Source organism: Pungitius pungitius, chromosome 1 (assembly GCF_949316345.1).
Source record: "Pungitius pungitius chromosome 1, fPunPun2.1, whole genome shotgun sequence".
In the NCBI taxonomy this organism is placed as follows: Eukaryota; Metazoa; Chordata; class Actinopteri; order Perciformes; family Gasterosteidae; genus Pungitius; species Pungitius pungitius.
In genome coordinates this window covers 34,474,874-34,488,261 of record NC_084900.1, presented here as the reverse complement: position 1 = coordinate 34,488,261, position 13,388 = coordinate 34,474,874, and the positions used below count along the sequence as shown (strand labels likewise).

At 43.3% G+C, this 13,388-nt stretch overlaps 1 protein-coding gene across 2 annotated transcripts; it reads right to left on the bottom strand.

The window, feature by feature from the left end:
* Positions 1–3,338: 3,338 nt before the first annotated feature.
* On the bottom strand, positions 3,339–10,521 carry opn7d (opsin 7, group member d). 2 transcript variants are annotated; one of them, XM_037478566.2, is made up of 6 exons: positions 10,159–10,521; positions 6,097–6,187; positions 5,835–5,997; positions 5,552–5,679; positions 5,124–5,458; positions 3,339–4,919 (listed from the first exon to the last, which is right to left on the bottom strand). In XM_037478566.2, the coding sequence occupies exons 2-6, from the start codon at positions 6,185–6,187 to the stop codon at positions 4,440–4,442; spliced, it is 1,197 nt and encodes a 398-aa protein (XP_037334463.1). In that variant the 5' UTR covers positions 10,159–10,521; the 3' UTR covers positions 3,339–4,439. The 2 variants fall into 2 exon arrangements, with proteins under 2 accessions (XP_037334463.1, XP_062420126.1); XM_062564142.1 differs by lacking the exon at positions 10,159–10,521 and having other exon boundaries at positions 5,835–6,205.
* Positions 10,522–13,388: the final 2,867 nt, after the last annotated feature.

The window sequence follows — 13,388 nt, the reverse complement described above, 5'->3', positions numbered from 1 at the left end:
CGGCTAACGCTAAAAAAAACATTAGCTTAGGGTCTAAGATAGCTAACGTTAGCTGCGATGGCTAACTGGTTCCCGGGCTAGCTAACGTTAGCTAGGACGGCGGAAAGTATTTTAAATATGAGTATAAAGGCGTAATATAATTTAATGACGTTATGAATTTAGGTAGCGACTTGAAATTTATGATCCTAGTCATTTTTATCGAACGGGATAGCCACACATCGGCAATACAGCAGAGCTCACCTTAACTTCGAAAATGCCGCTCTTTTACGTTTGACATTTGGAGCGTGCGCATCACTGCTCAAGCCCCGCCCCTTCCGCCCTAAAAAAAAAACCCGCACGTACGGAGCAAAACATTAAATAACCCCTGAGCACAAGACGCGATGAAACTCAGAAAAACAGGTCAGTGTGACTCCATTGTTTTACACCGGTATTCTTTTTTAAGCAAACCTTTCGATTTGTCCCAGTAGAAAAGTAACAAAATACCAGGTCGTGTAGCGATGTAAGGAAATGAACAGTGTCTGCTGGAGAGTAGTTTAAACCCCCACTGGTGGAGTATATGCATGTTAAGTGGTCAACAAAGATATTGTATGAGGGTGCAGCAATGGTCAGAAACGTTTGGGCTGTCCCTACAAAAGTCCAGAGGCACATCTGTTTTTTATTACCCTTGTTATACAGGCAGGTGCAAGTGGGATGAGGTAAAAACAATAAGTGGATACAGGTGTTCCCCTTCTGTATACACTAGAGGGCGGCATTTGATACCCTACCGTCCAGTAAACTCACCGGGGTCGTTTATCAATACCGCCAAGAACGGACTTGTGTTCCCGGGAGAACAGACTAAGTAGTCCACACTCCCGGGTATGAAGGACAGGAGGACAGAGGACAGAGGACGGTCGTTCTGCAAATTGGAACAGCAGCAGCTGACTTGATGACGTCAGCTGGTCTTGATACTGAATTTAAACCAGATGACAACTCATTTTTTCTTTTAGTGTATACGTACGTTATATGATTTTTCAATATATTTTCTATATATATATATATATATATACGGACAAAAGAAATGTGATGGTGCTGCTGCATATTACTGGATTATTATGACAGGTATATCTAATATTTCTTCATATTGGATGGAATAAATCATCTAAACATTTATTTCTCGGCTACTGTACTACATAACACTGCATTAGCTACACGTAAAGTAAGTACAAAGCAGGTTTGATGAAGTAACAACAATTAAACAGTTCATATTCTATTGAATAGAGCTATTTTCCATACACAGCTACCGTTTTGTCTTCATCAAAGCACCATAGAAAGGGTATTTCAACTCCCTATTTTTTTTTGATTAATTGTTTGGTCTTAAATAAATGGGCAACGCAATTTATCTGAGGTGCATGCTGATCCATTTTTCATAACCTGTTCGTCCAAACAAAATCTAAAACCCTGAGATGAAGTAAAATAAGCCTCAGGTTAAATATATGTTTAAAAAGTTTCGTTACAATGACAAACCAATTATTTCCTTATCGTAATAGCTTCTGATTCGTTTTCTGCAGATTTGTTTAATTCATTATTTCATTGTATTGATCATAATTATCAACATTTCGATTACCGCAGGAGGAGGACGTTGAGATGAACCTTTTGGACACAAATGGACTCCGCAATCAAGAGGTAGGATGAAGATGCTGCCAAAACCCTCTTTCTTTTCCTCCTTTTCTCTCCTGCAATTCAAACAATTGCCCTCAAGTCACAATCGAGGCAGCAATATCAGGCCAAGAATGAATTACAAGGTGTGTGTTAAATGTTAACCGAGAGCCCTAGATGATCCGTGTGGCCACATAAACACGACGGTCCTGAATTTGTTTTCTTTGAAAGCTTTGTTGTCATTAACATCTTGCATGGAAATGATTTGGATGCTGCACAGGTGGAACTCTGGGATGGCAAAACTGTGTATTGTGTTTTCATATCACGTTTTAACCGATATGGTTGCATTTGTCCCCAAAGAAAAAGCTCCCTGTACGAAATGAACGATCTCACACACAATAGTCACAATAATGAAAAGCAAAGAGGGTTATGAAAACCAACACTTTACCCGACGGCTGTCTTAATCTGAGACAGTTTTCCCTAATGCCATGTGCCATATTGGTTTGTTTTCTTTGAATGATTTCCCTGATTGCATGCCACTGCTACATCTATTGGTTGCAAGTGAAAAGCATGTACTCCTGAATTATTTTTTTTTGTGTGCCCTGGAGCAAAATAAATAGCTTTGCATCTTAGTCAATACTTCATGCATATTTGCTTGGACCCCTTCCTTTTATGGGAGTATTTATTTCCATTTTTATTCCCGTTCAGCTCTGACAGATAGAAGTGGATCTTTTCAGCAGCAGATCCGTTAGAGATGAATCTTTGAAATACATATTTCTTAAGTGTGGTTTTTGATGCAGATGTATGTTATCTTCAGAGGGTTGGCAACCCCCCAGCTGTAGGTTGCCTGTCATCATCATTTTGGTCAGCATGCTCAAAAATACTCCTCAGAAAATGCTTTCTCAGCGGCGGACAAAGCCAAATGGTGTTGGAATGAAATGAAAATGTAGCAGTCTATTAAATGAGTAGTCCTTCACCTCACTGCGATAACTTGTCACCAATGTATTAAATCAATTTAAACATCTCAAGTGTTGAGATTTGTTAATGGATCTCAGTATTGTACCTCTAACAAACAGATTTGTCTGTTCATGTGTAACAAATAATCGGATGGATAGGGCATTTTGCCGTTTTTTAAGGCAGTCAGTAAGTGCAGTATAATATGAAATATAATGTTGTCTTGGCTCTTTAGAGACATTTGACAACAACAACTTTCAGCTAATGCAGTGTTTGATGGTCAAGCAGCACATGTGCATATTTAGTGGTGTTTATGCGCGGTTGCAATGTCTTCAGAAAAACTAAAACTTTTGTTATAAAAGAGAGGAGATCAGAAAGTATTTCACACCAACACAGGAATGATAAGTAGTGCCACCACACAAGGTGCTGCCAATGTCAATAGATTCCTTTGTAGAAAATTAGATTGGCGTTCATTTTAATGATTAATGTTAACGTTTCCAAGATGATAGAAAATTTTGCTTTTTTGGATCAAAAATATGGTTAAAAAAAAATATGTCCTTGAAATGTGTGCTGCTTTAATTACCCCCCTGCTGTGATAATGTAATACTGTAATTTCAACCATTTCGCTTAATCCAAGAAGATTTAAAGAAAGGGTTTTATAAACACTCTGCTTTCAGTTTCTCCCCAAAAATCAGACCACAACAATTATTAGATATTTTAATTCTTTAGTAACTCAATCTGCACGAGAATTTCAAATAGTTTTAGATTATGCTGTCGACAACTGGTTTATTTTCCTTAATATACATACAGGAATTCACAAAGGACAAGACCAGTAAAACGGGTGCTGTTTGTGTTCTGATTTCAGGAAAAACACATTTTTCCATCTTTTAGTTTCCTTTTGCGGGATCAAGCGTGGACTTAAATCCCAAACTTATTTTTTTATTTTTAAGTAAAACCACATAAATCAAACCAACAATTAGGAAAGTAGAGAACCAAATCATCTAATAAGAAACTTAGTATTTGTATCAAACATGCTCACAGCTATGGGCTATTATGACCCATGTACAATGGTCACCCCCCGTCAATCCTCTTGGTTCCTTTTAAACAAACCTGAAAACGTCCAGTGAAATGACCTCAATGCCGATACCGGACTCTAGTTTAGTTTTTTTCTGCAGCCTCTTCAGTAAAATGATCCTGTAAATGCGTCGAAATGAATTTCTGCCGCTGACGAGGACAAAACGTCCACAGAAACAAGTCCACTGGGGGTTAAATACCGGTCTATTTTAGGTTTGAGAACCACATCACCGTCCAGCTGACCAGTTGTCCTTTGCATCATGAAACCTAAACCAAGCTTAATTCCACACACTAACCTGTTAGTGTCATTATCAGAGGAAGCACTATAATACATTTCTTCAGATCCTTTACAATAACAACAACACCTTTTCTTAAATCGTGTTTTGTTTGCAGCGCCCCAGATACTGAACACAAAGCGCTTTGTCCATGTGTTATGCGACAGAAGCACTCTCCTGCTTAATTAACCTCGACGCCGGCACAGCTTCTCGTTTCCAGCGCCTGCAGAAACCAGTCAATTTGCACATTTCAATTAAACTGGAACCCAGCTTTACCAAGATATATTCATCCAGACATAATCACGTTCGGATGACGTAAACCTGGTGTTCTCAGTGATTACAGACACGTGGGACTTTCATGACGGAGGACATTTGGGGTCCTTGCAAGCCCGTGTTTTAGAATAATAATATATATAACAAAATAACCTTTCGGCTTGTGCAGGCCCTTTGCTGGAGCACCTGTCCTGTCTGCTTTACTAAGTAGAAGAAGATGTTGCACAACTAGAGGAAATCTGCCTGTGGTCCGTCAGAGAGCCGGCTAACTGTCACCTCTCTGTTAGTGGATTCAGTCAGGATGCAGGCCGTCCTTTGGGGCGTTGACGTCACGTGACACGGCGCTGCGTTCTCGGTGCACGCCCCGTAGCTGTCCTGCTGTCCGTTTGATAAGCGCACGGAGACGCTCATGTCCTTGTTGTTGCGCTGCGAGGTCGGTCCGAAACGCGCCTTGGGCTCTGACCGCGGACTTCCCCTGTAGATCCTCTGTCTCAACAGAGTAGTGTCTCTGTACAGACACGCGCGGAAGTTGGGCTTACACAGCAGATAGACCACGGGGTTGTAGATGGTGGAAGATTTGGCAAACGTGGCGGCGAGGGCAAACGCGTCAGGAGGAACCAGCGTGGCGTCCCCGAACGCAGCCCAGATGGCTACGACAGCATATGGAGTCCAGGCACCGAGGAAGCCTATACATACTGCCACCGACAGCTGTGGAGAAGAAACATATGCAGACCATTGCCACATGCTGCCAAAACATGACATGAAGAAGATTGATTGCAATTTTTTTTAAAACGGATGATTTGAAAGGTACACGTTGGACGAGTCCATACAGTAAAAGCATCTTCATAAGCTCGGAATAATCGACTGTCCCACATCGCCACACTAAAGCGCCACGCTCTCGTCTCCTCTGACCTTGACAATGAGCGCGTGTGCGTTGGTGGTTTTGGCCTGTGGTGACACGTGCTGCTGGACGGCCTGACGCGACCCCCGCACCGTCAGCAGAATGAAGGCGTAGGACAGGAAGATGGCGGCGCAGGGCAGCGCGTAGCAAAAAACGAACAGGCAGACGATGTACGACAGCGCCGAGAACTCGTGGTTGGGCGCGTGCCAGTCGATGCAGCAGGCCGTGCCGTACGGCTCGGCGCTGTAGCGGCCCCACCGCGCCAGGGGCCCGACGGCAAACACGGAGGCGTAACACCACACCGCGGCGACCAGGAGGCGGGCGTGCCGCGAGGAGAACCGGTTGCCTGACGGGACAGGAGATACAAGCGGAGGTGCTTTGCGGTTAATAAGGAACATCTCCCCCCCCCCCACACCTGTTCCGTTTGCGATCCGCTCACCGTGGTTGGGGAAGCAGACCTTGAGGCAGCACACCAAGGAGAGGGCCGTGAGGTTGGTCAGGCTGCACAGACCAAACAGTACTCCACACATGGCGTAGAGCTGACAGGTGAGTTCCCCAAACAGCCACCTGGCGAGGACAAAAGAGGAAAATGTTAAGGTGAAGAATGTTTTCTTGATATTAAATTAAAATTGAATCAAAAAAGAAATGCTAAAAAGCCAATTACAATAGTTTTTCAGTGACAAACGAATTAGATCATTGAGATGGGAGAAGAGGTGCGACACCTGTGTGTAAAAGCTGATGGAATTGCCAGTGGGAATAAAGAGAGCGTCATCCCAAGGTCGCTGATGGAGAGATTGATGATGAAGAACTCCGCTGGCTTCAAGGTCGAGCGCTTGTGATACGCAACAAGTAGCAGAATGCAGTTGCCCACGAGGGACAGTACACCTGTAAGGCAAAAGAGAGGGAGAGATTGAGCGGCGCGTCGTGCACCTGGGAGAGGGAGGGGGAGGGGGGGGGGGTCTTTTCTTGGTGTTGTGGACTTACAAAAGACGCTGTAGAGTGAACCCATGAGGATGTCGCGCTCCTTGGAGATGGTGGAGGCAAACACGGCGGATGTGTCTGATGCATTTCCCATCTGAAATGTCGTCATCATCAGCACACACACACACACACACACACACACACACACACACACGCGCACGTTAATCGTGAATAATGCCGGCGATTGAAGGATTCACTTTCACACACTTCTCTTATCCGAAAACACAGAAGAAATGTATTGTTGAAAAATGCCTCGTCATGTTTTTTGGCCGCTCAATGTCAACATTTGTCACACTCACACACACAGATATCCATCCCCTGATTGGAGAGGCGGCCATACAAGGCGCCCCTCAGCCAATCAGGTGCAACACATAGACGGTTAGTCCTTTGGGAGCAATTTGGGGTTCAGTATGTCGCTTTGACACGCAGTGGGAGTGTAATCCTCCCACTAGTGGACGACCCGCTTCTCAGCCAATAAAAAACATGCAGCTAAGATGCGATGCCCTGCCTGTAGTAAAAGATGTGCTGTCTTACGATAGCATGTTCAGTCCAGAGCTGTACAAAATTGGATGACAAAGCTTCTTTTATAAGAACATAATCCTGCGCAAGGGACATGGACAATCCGAATGAAATATAAATATACATAACGACCGATGGAAAGAATTAGAAAGAGTAAAGAACCAAAAGGTCGTGCCTTTTAGGATTTACAAAAGGAGCATCAGATGAGAGATTCAGAACTTGAGAACCAAACAAATCAATTAAGATAACATGGGCTCAAATTGTTATATAACAATTTTTATTTTTGTATTCTTAGAATACCAAGCTCAAATATGTAACGTACAGATTGTTGGGAGAATCTACACCGTGCACGGCCTGAGGCTTGTTCAGTTTATTCAGCGCGCCACTTTGCAAGATAGGATTATGAGAAATCTGACGGAATGCAGCGTGCAGCGTGCAGGGGCCGAATGCGGCGCAACGCGTGGAGTGCCACCCCCGGAGAGAGTGAAGGGCCTCGTTACCATGCAAGTCAGCACGCCCGCCAATGACAAAACGTCCAGTCAGTCTGAGTGCAGGAGACTCGGCGGACGACGTAGTTGTGATCGGTTTACAGTGTTCACAAGGACTCCACTGCGATGTCAACACAATTGAGCGATCTGTTAAGTAAAAACAATTTGTTAAAGGCCGGTACTCGGGCAGTGGATCATGTTCACAGATCCGAGACTGATGCAGTCCAATGCAACCGTTTCTTTCCGTCATAACAGTCGATGCTATTTTAGAAGGACATTTTCCGGAGTGCGTGTTTCCAGTGTGATGACCGTCCGGCGCACTGAGACCTGTGCAGACGTCGGGGGGGAATTCACCTTCGTGCAAACTCCTTCACAGGAACCGCTTTGCCCGGAAGATTTAGAGCTTTGCACCTTTCAGAGTGTGGAGACACACTTTGCGTCTAAAGTGTGCTCCTCTTTAAGCTTGAGTGCCCCGACCACATCTGAGTGAGTTGAATTGGTTTTGTCTAACAAATGAACGTGCTGAAGTATCTATCAACTGTACCCTGATGCCATCTTTTCAGTGCAGATAACCAAAAAATACCAGGGTTTAATAATCTGTGCGCCATGGCCTCACTTTGTGGAATTGACGTAGATCATTCTCCCATGTAAGAATCACTACAACATTGCTGTTATGATTTTTTTTACATTTTTACAGTACATTTGAAAGCTGAATAGATGTACTGAATTGATATCAAAATACCGGCATCAGGTATCAGATCGGCCGATTGAGACAGATGGATCCAGCCATCAAATGACCTTTGGCCACGTGGGGGTGAATCCAGAGGGGGGAGGTGCACACAAGGAGGCGGGAGGAGCTTAACCCTCTGAACCGAGACTCTGGTTCCACTGTGACGGATTAAGTATTTTGAGTCTGGCTGAATAACTAATTTGTCCAGCTGTGATTAATTCGACGCCTTTGAGACAGCGACATTGACCTCCAGATGATGATGATGATGATGATGATGTAGGTAAACGACACACCGCCTGCTGACCTGGTTTATGTCCTCGGCCCGACCCTTTTACACAAATCCCAAGGTGTCTCCGCAGAGACACCTTGGGATTTGGACAAGTAATCGCTTACATTTCTGACAAGTTTCCCGTCAGCGCGTCGTCCGCGTTGGGAGATCAATTTTACGCCACTGAACCTCAGAACATTTAAATGGCCGCGATGGGAGGAGACGTGCTGCTATTTAACAGATGAAGGGCATGGCTGGATGTCCACATAAATAAATAAATATATTTAATCGCGTTTGTCTATTTATGACATTGTCTTTCCTTTAGCCCGTTATTGTGATGTTAGATTCAACCTCGGTGGCATTTGTTTGTCTGCGCGTGAAGCGTCGCGTTGTATCTCTTATGCTTTGGTTGATTGACATTTCTTATTATGTATGGTGATATATACAGTATATTATACGGAGGCTAAAAAAGGGAAACAAATCATGTCATATTTTGTTGCCTTGCGGCTTTTTGGAAAGGTCTAGAAATTTAAAAATGTAAATTTAAAGCTTGTTTAGTGTTAGTTTGATACGAATGCCCACATTAGGGCTGCAACTAATTATCACGGTTTTCCATTATAGATTCCATTATAAATTACCGATTCCTTAATTATTCTCTAGAAAATAGGGAAACATCTTCATCATAATTTCCCAGAGCACAGAGTGATATCTTCAGCTTGCTTTTTCCAACCAAATGTGTAAAAGACATTTTGTTCAATATCACTAATGCCAAAGAAAAACATTAAATATTCCCTTTGCTTTAATGAATAACCTTTTTGCAACATGTTACTGAAGCGATTTCCAAAATTGTTACTTAAATCAATTAATGGACCAATCATTTCAGCTGTAGTCCATATTTTTGTGTACTATTTAGATAATGTTCGATTTCATTGAGCTTACGAACCCCTGCATTGTGCAGCATGCATGACCCTCGGTGTCCCCCGAGGGGCCTGTGTGACCTTTAGTCCTGGGGACTCACCCCGCTGTGTCTAACTGCCTCCTCGACCGAGTGACTGACGGTGACAAGTGATTGGCGTCCCCGTACGATATTTACACTGTGCCTCCACCGAACCTCGCGGGGGGGGGAATTCTTATGTAATCACCGGGGAGTGTGACCATGTGATACCAATGTTCCACTGGCGGTCCACTTACACGTTTCTTTTTTTTTTGCTTTTCACACCCCGAGTTATTTGACACGTGGCTTTTAGCTAAATACAATCTGAGATTCATAGTTAACCATGTTGATCATTTTCAACAAATAAACTTTAAAATATCAACTTTGTATTGTTCGCGTCAGACTATTTCAAATGCTGGCAATTATGCATCTTAATTGGAGAATGTTTAATGTTCCTTTATTGACTGAAACTCTAATCTTTCCTTCGGGATCAATAGCAAACACTAAGAATGTACAACTGAACAACTCTGTCCCCTTTAGTAATTATTTTCATCATCACTTCACCACAAGTGTTTCCCCCACATAACACAGACCTATAACTCAGTGTGTGACTCAGCAAGCAAGTTTGACTCTGAGCTTCAGTTGAAGGTCATCCACTAAGTCGTATCATAATGTATCTAATAAAAGACGTGGCACTGTGGCATCGTTAATCCCTCGCAACTCATCTGGAGTCTCTGTTGCGTCTGTGTGCGTAATAACAGGCATTTCAAAAAAGACAATTCCTTGTGTGATTAAGTCAACTGGCTGTGTTAAACGGTAAGTATATTGACAACTTCAACTAAAAGATGTTTTTACAGAAAGGGGTGATTGGTGACCTCATCACTAATCCCCTCAGAGATCACACAATTTAGGTGTGTGGAATTCGCCTTTGTTTCACCCGCACAATCCATTCTCGCTTCCTTGAGATGGCATTTGTCCTGTCAGCTGCCAGTCACCATTAAAAAAAACAAAGCAATACAATTTAGGAAATTAGACATCATCTTCATCCTAAATGATCATGCATTGTCTTATTGTCAAATATCTCTTTACTGCACTGGGAAAGAGAAGAAGACGTGGGGCTGCTCACCTTCCAGGGAGGACTGGCTTGTCCTCGGTTAGACTCATGGAAGCCGGGAGGAGGGCAGCAACGAGAGGAGAGGAAAGCAGAGGAGAGGAGTGGAGCTCGGCCAGCCGCCGCCGCCGCCGGGGAGACGGAGGGGGAAGGAAAGAAAAGTCTGGTTGGGGTATTGTTTCCGCCTCCTCGACGGCACACTTGCAGACATCCAGCCAGGTGGACACACGCTCACACGCTCCTCATCGTCATTGTAGCACTGAGCCCCACCGATGGAGAAAGAAAAGCCCACAGTGACAGGAGGCCAGCCACGGAGGGCGAGAGAGATGGGGAGAGAGAGGGATCAGCGTTATGCTGGCAGTGTCACCGATGACTCAAACCACCACTCCCCTCCCTTTTTCCCCTCAATCCATCGCTACTTTCCCACTATACTTATCCCCTACACTTTGATTCGCCTCTACGCTTCGGATTATTTGGCTTTTTTTTAAATGAGTCGGTGCATTTGACTTTGGCTTCTCAAAAGCTCTTCCTCACAGTTGACTCACACACTCAAACACATATGAGCAGAGAGGTTTGTGTTCATGCCTCATGTTCGATCACAAGGGTTGTAACGGTGACGATCACAACCTGGGGGAGACAAAAATCTCTAACAATGTCACGGCGGATTTTCTTTTTCAATCCTTTTTAACATTTGGAGGATTTTCTTTTTGAATAATATCTCTCTGGATAAAAATGAAAAAAAAAATCCAATATAAAACATGTTTTATTATTTGACTAGACAGCTTATGACCGTGTTCATCGGGATCCTAATAGTTCGGGGTTAGGGTTATTTTATAATTGTGCTCAGTCCTGTTGCCACTCTGTTAATGATAATAATAATAATGATTCCGTTGGTGTGCATTGAGAATTAAGAAATGTTTCATGCAGAATGTGCGACTGAAGTGAGATCTCATTCTTCTTAATTCAAGACTCCAAACTGAAAATTACAGCAGCCTTATAAAGTGACTCGTTCAAACTGCATCTGAAGCGCTCCGTCGCTGCTTAAGGCCGAGGCTGCAGGACGGAGAGGAAACAAGCTGCGTAGAGCAGTGCTGTCACATTAAGGCCTTTTCGGGTTGTTTTTTATATGAACTTGGTGTCACAGCCAGCGGTCTGCAGTAGTGTGAAGTCCCCACAATGTCTTATTGGGAAGGACAGTCGGCTGGAACGGATCAGAACTGATGGAAATTATGAGAGATGGTGTTGAATCATGAGCGCGGCCCCTTTCCCTCAGATCATAAAGACATGATGGATGTCAATAATTACGTTTTTTTTTTCAGACTAGCATATCTCAATAACGTTTTGATGGATTGCCGTAAAACGGGGTACAGATGTTGCTTAAGACTTTCAGAATGCCCTGACTGTCACTCTAACGTAGCCTGAAGGTTAACATTTGAAGCTTTGGATTACACTTCTCTAAACATAGGATGGATAAACCATGTACTTTTGTACAGCCATTCATGTCCCCCTTGATTTAATTGAATCATCATTATTTTCAAATACTAAATAAACCAATAACCACTCGTTGACCTTTGAACCTCGCTTATTAGTCAATTATCATACTTCATGTGCTATCATCCGATAAGTACAGATGTTAGTTCCAGGTGTGTGTATATTTTCTGAACTTCATACTTAAAATCTTACTGTTCATGTAAGATTTTCACCCCGGAATGAATTGGCTTAGTTTCCCTTCTGCTTTTCTTCTCTGTCATAAAGCACCCATCACTTTGAAGACTCAGGCACTGCGGCAATAATCCGTCTTCTGTCGTTATACATTTTTCCAGAAGTAACGTGTTGAAGCCGTAAGCTCCTGTCCTCTGGACCGTGAGATGTGTTGGTGAAAAGTTGTCCTCTACTATAAGCCGACACTTACAAAACAATGTGACATTTACCATCATAAGTCTTTGAAATGATCAATACGGTATAGCCTTGGATAATTTCTCCTGTTTTTGGAAGCAACCCATCTTCACCGGCTGCACTGCTCTGTTTACTCAAATATCCTCCGTCCTTAGTCTCAGGGGCAGCGTGGCCTCTACGGTGGGTAGCGCGCTCGTGTTGGCCAGTGACGGCGTGCACGGGAGCCTAATGTGATCCATGAATGACAAGGGAAGAAGCTCTTCAATCAGAGAAGACATGTTCACTAGAGACCCCTCGATCGAACGTTATTTCAATCTAATCTCGAGGGACAGGAAGATGAATGCCTTGTTGTCTGGGCTTTTTAAGAGGTGCACTTATTGAAGATATGAATGAAACAGAAAGTGGAAAACACAAATAATAACAAAGATGTAATTGAGAAGTAACATGAGACTGGTGTGATGCATCAGTAAGAGAATGGTAGATTATTTTGTGTATTATATATTTATTTAGTTTATTTTTGATGGAATTCATGTTGATCATGTGAACATTGTCTTCTGGAGGCTGTGACTATCTCTTTGTGCGTCTCCCTCTGTGTGTGTGTGCAGCAACCGGCATCACCGCCTTGGTTTATATCTCGGATCACTCCGCTCTTCCTACATCATTTGAGTGTCTCCTGCCGGCTGACCTCCTTTTCCTGCATGCAAATATCGTCTTTATTATTCACCACATGATTTGTATTCGGGTAAAATATTTTTTACACAGCAGCGGGCTCATCTCCCACATGGCTGTAAATGTAATGGTTGCTTGTACGACATGGGAGGGTCTGAGCAGGACCCACAGTAATGAAAACGGCCCTCGGAAAGCTGCGCTTATTGATTTGTGGAGAGAGAAAGCGAATGAAAAGCAGGGCTCCCCGCGCTGAAGTCCTGTCCCACCTTGGCAATAATGCCAGCTGGCAGTGGTCCCCTGGCAATCAATGGCTGTCCTTGTGAACTTCATTATTGGAAGGGATTCTGTCATTTACAGTGTGCGTGAACATCGCTTCGGTCCAGTTGAGCCTCCCGATTCCCCAGCAAAACAAAAGACTAATGATTCGCTCTCGCTCTCTGGTGGTTTCCACACTTCTCTGCATCCAGGCCTCTCAACACTAATGTAAAACATGGCAAGTTTCTGCAGGATTAGTCCAGAATGTGTCTGTCGCCAGTAAATACAAAGAGTAAAGATGAATAGTAAAGAAATGTGTTTATTGGATTGTCAATATTGAAAAACCTTTTAAAGTCAACTTTTTATAGCTTGAGGTACTAACATATTATGTTGAGTTACAATTAGAAAAGAAATGGATGCTCAAG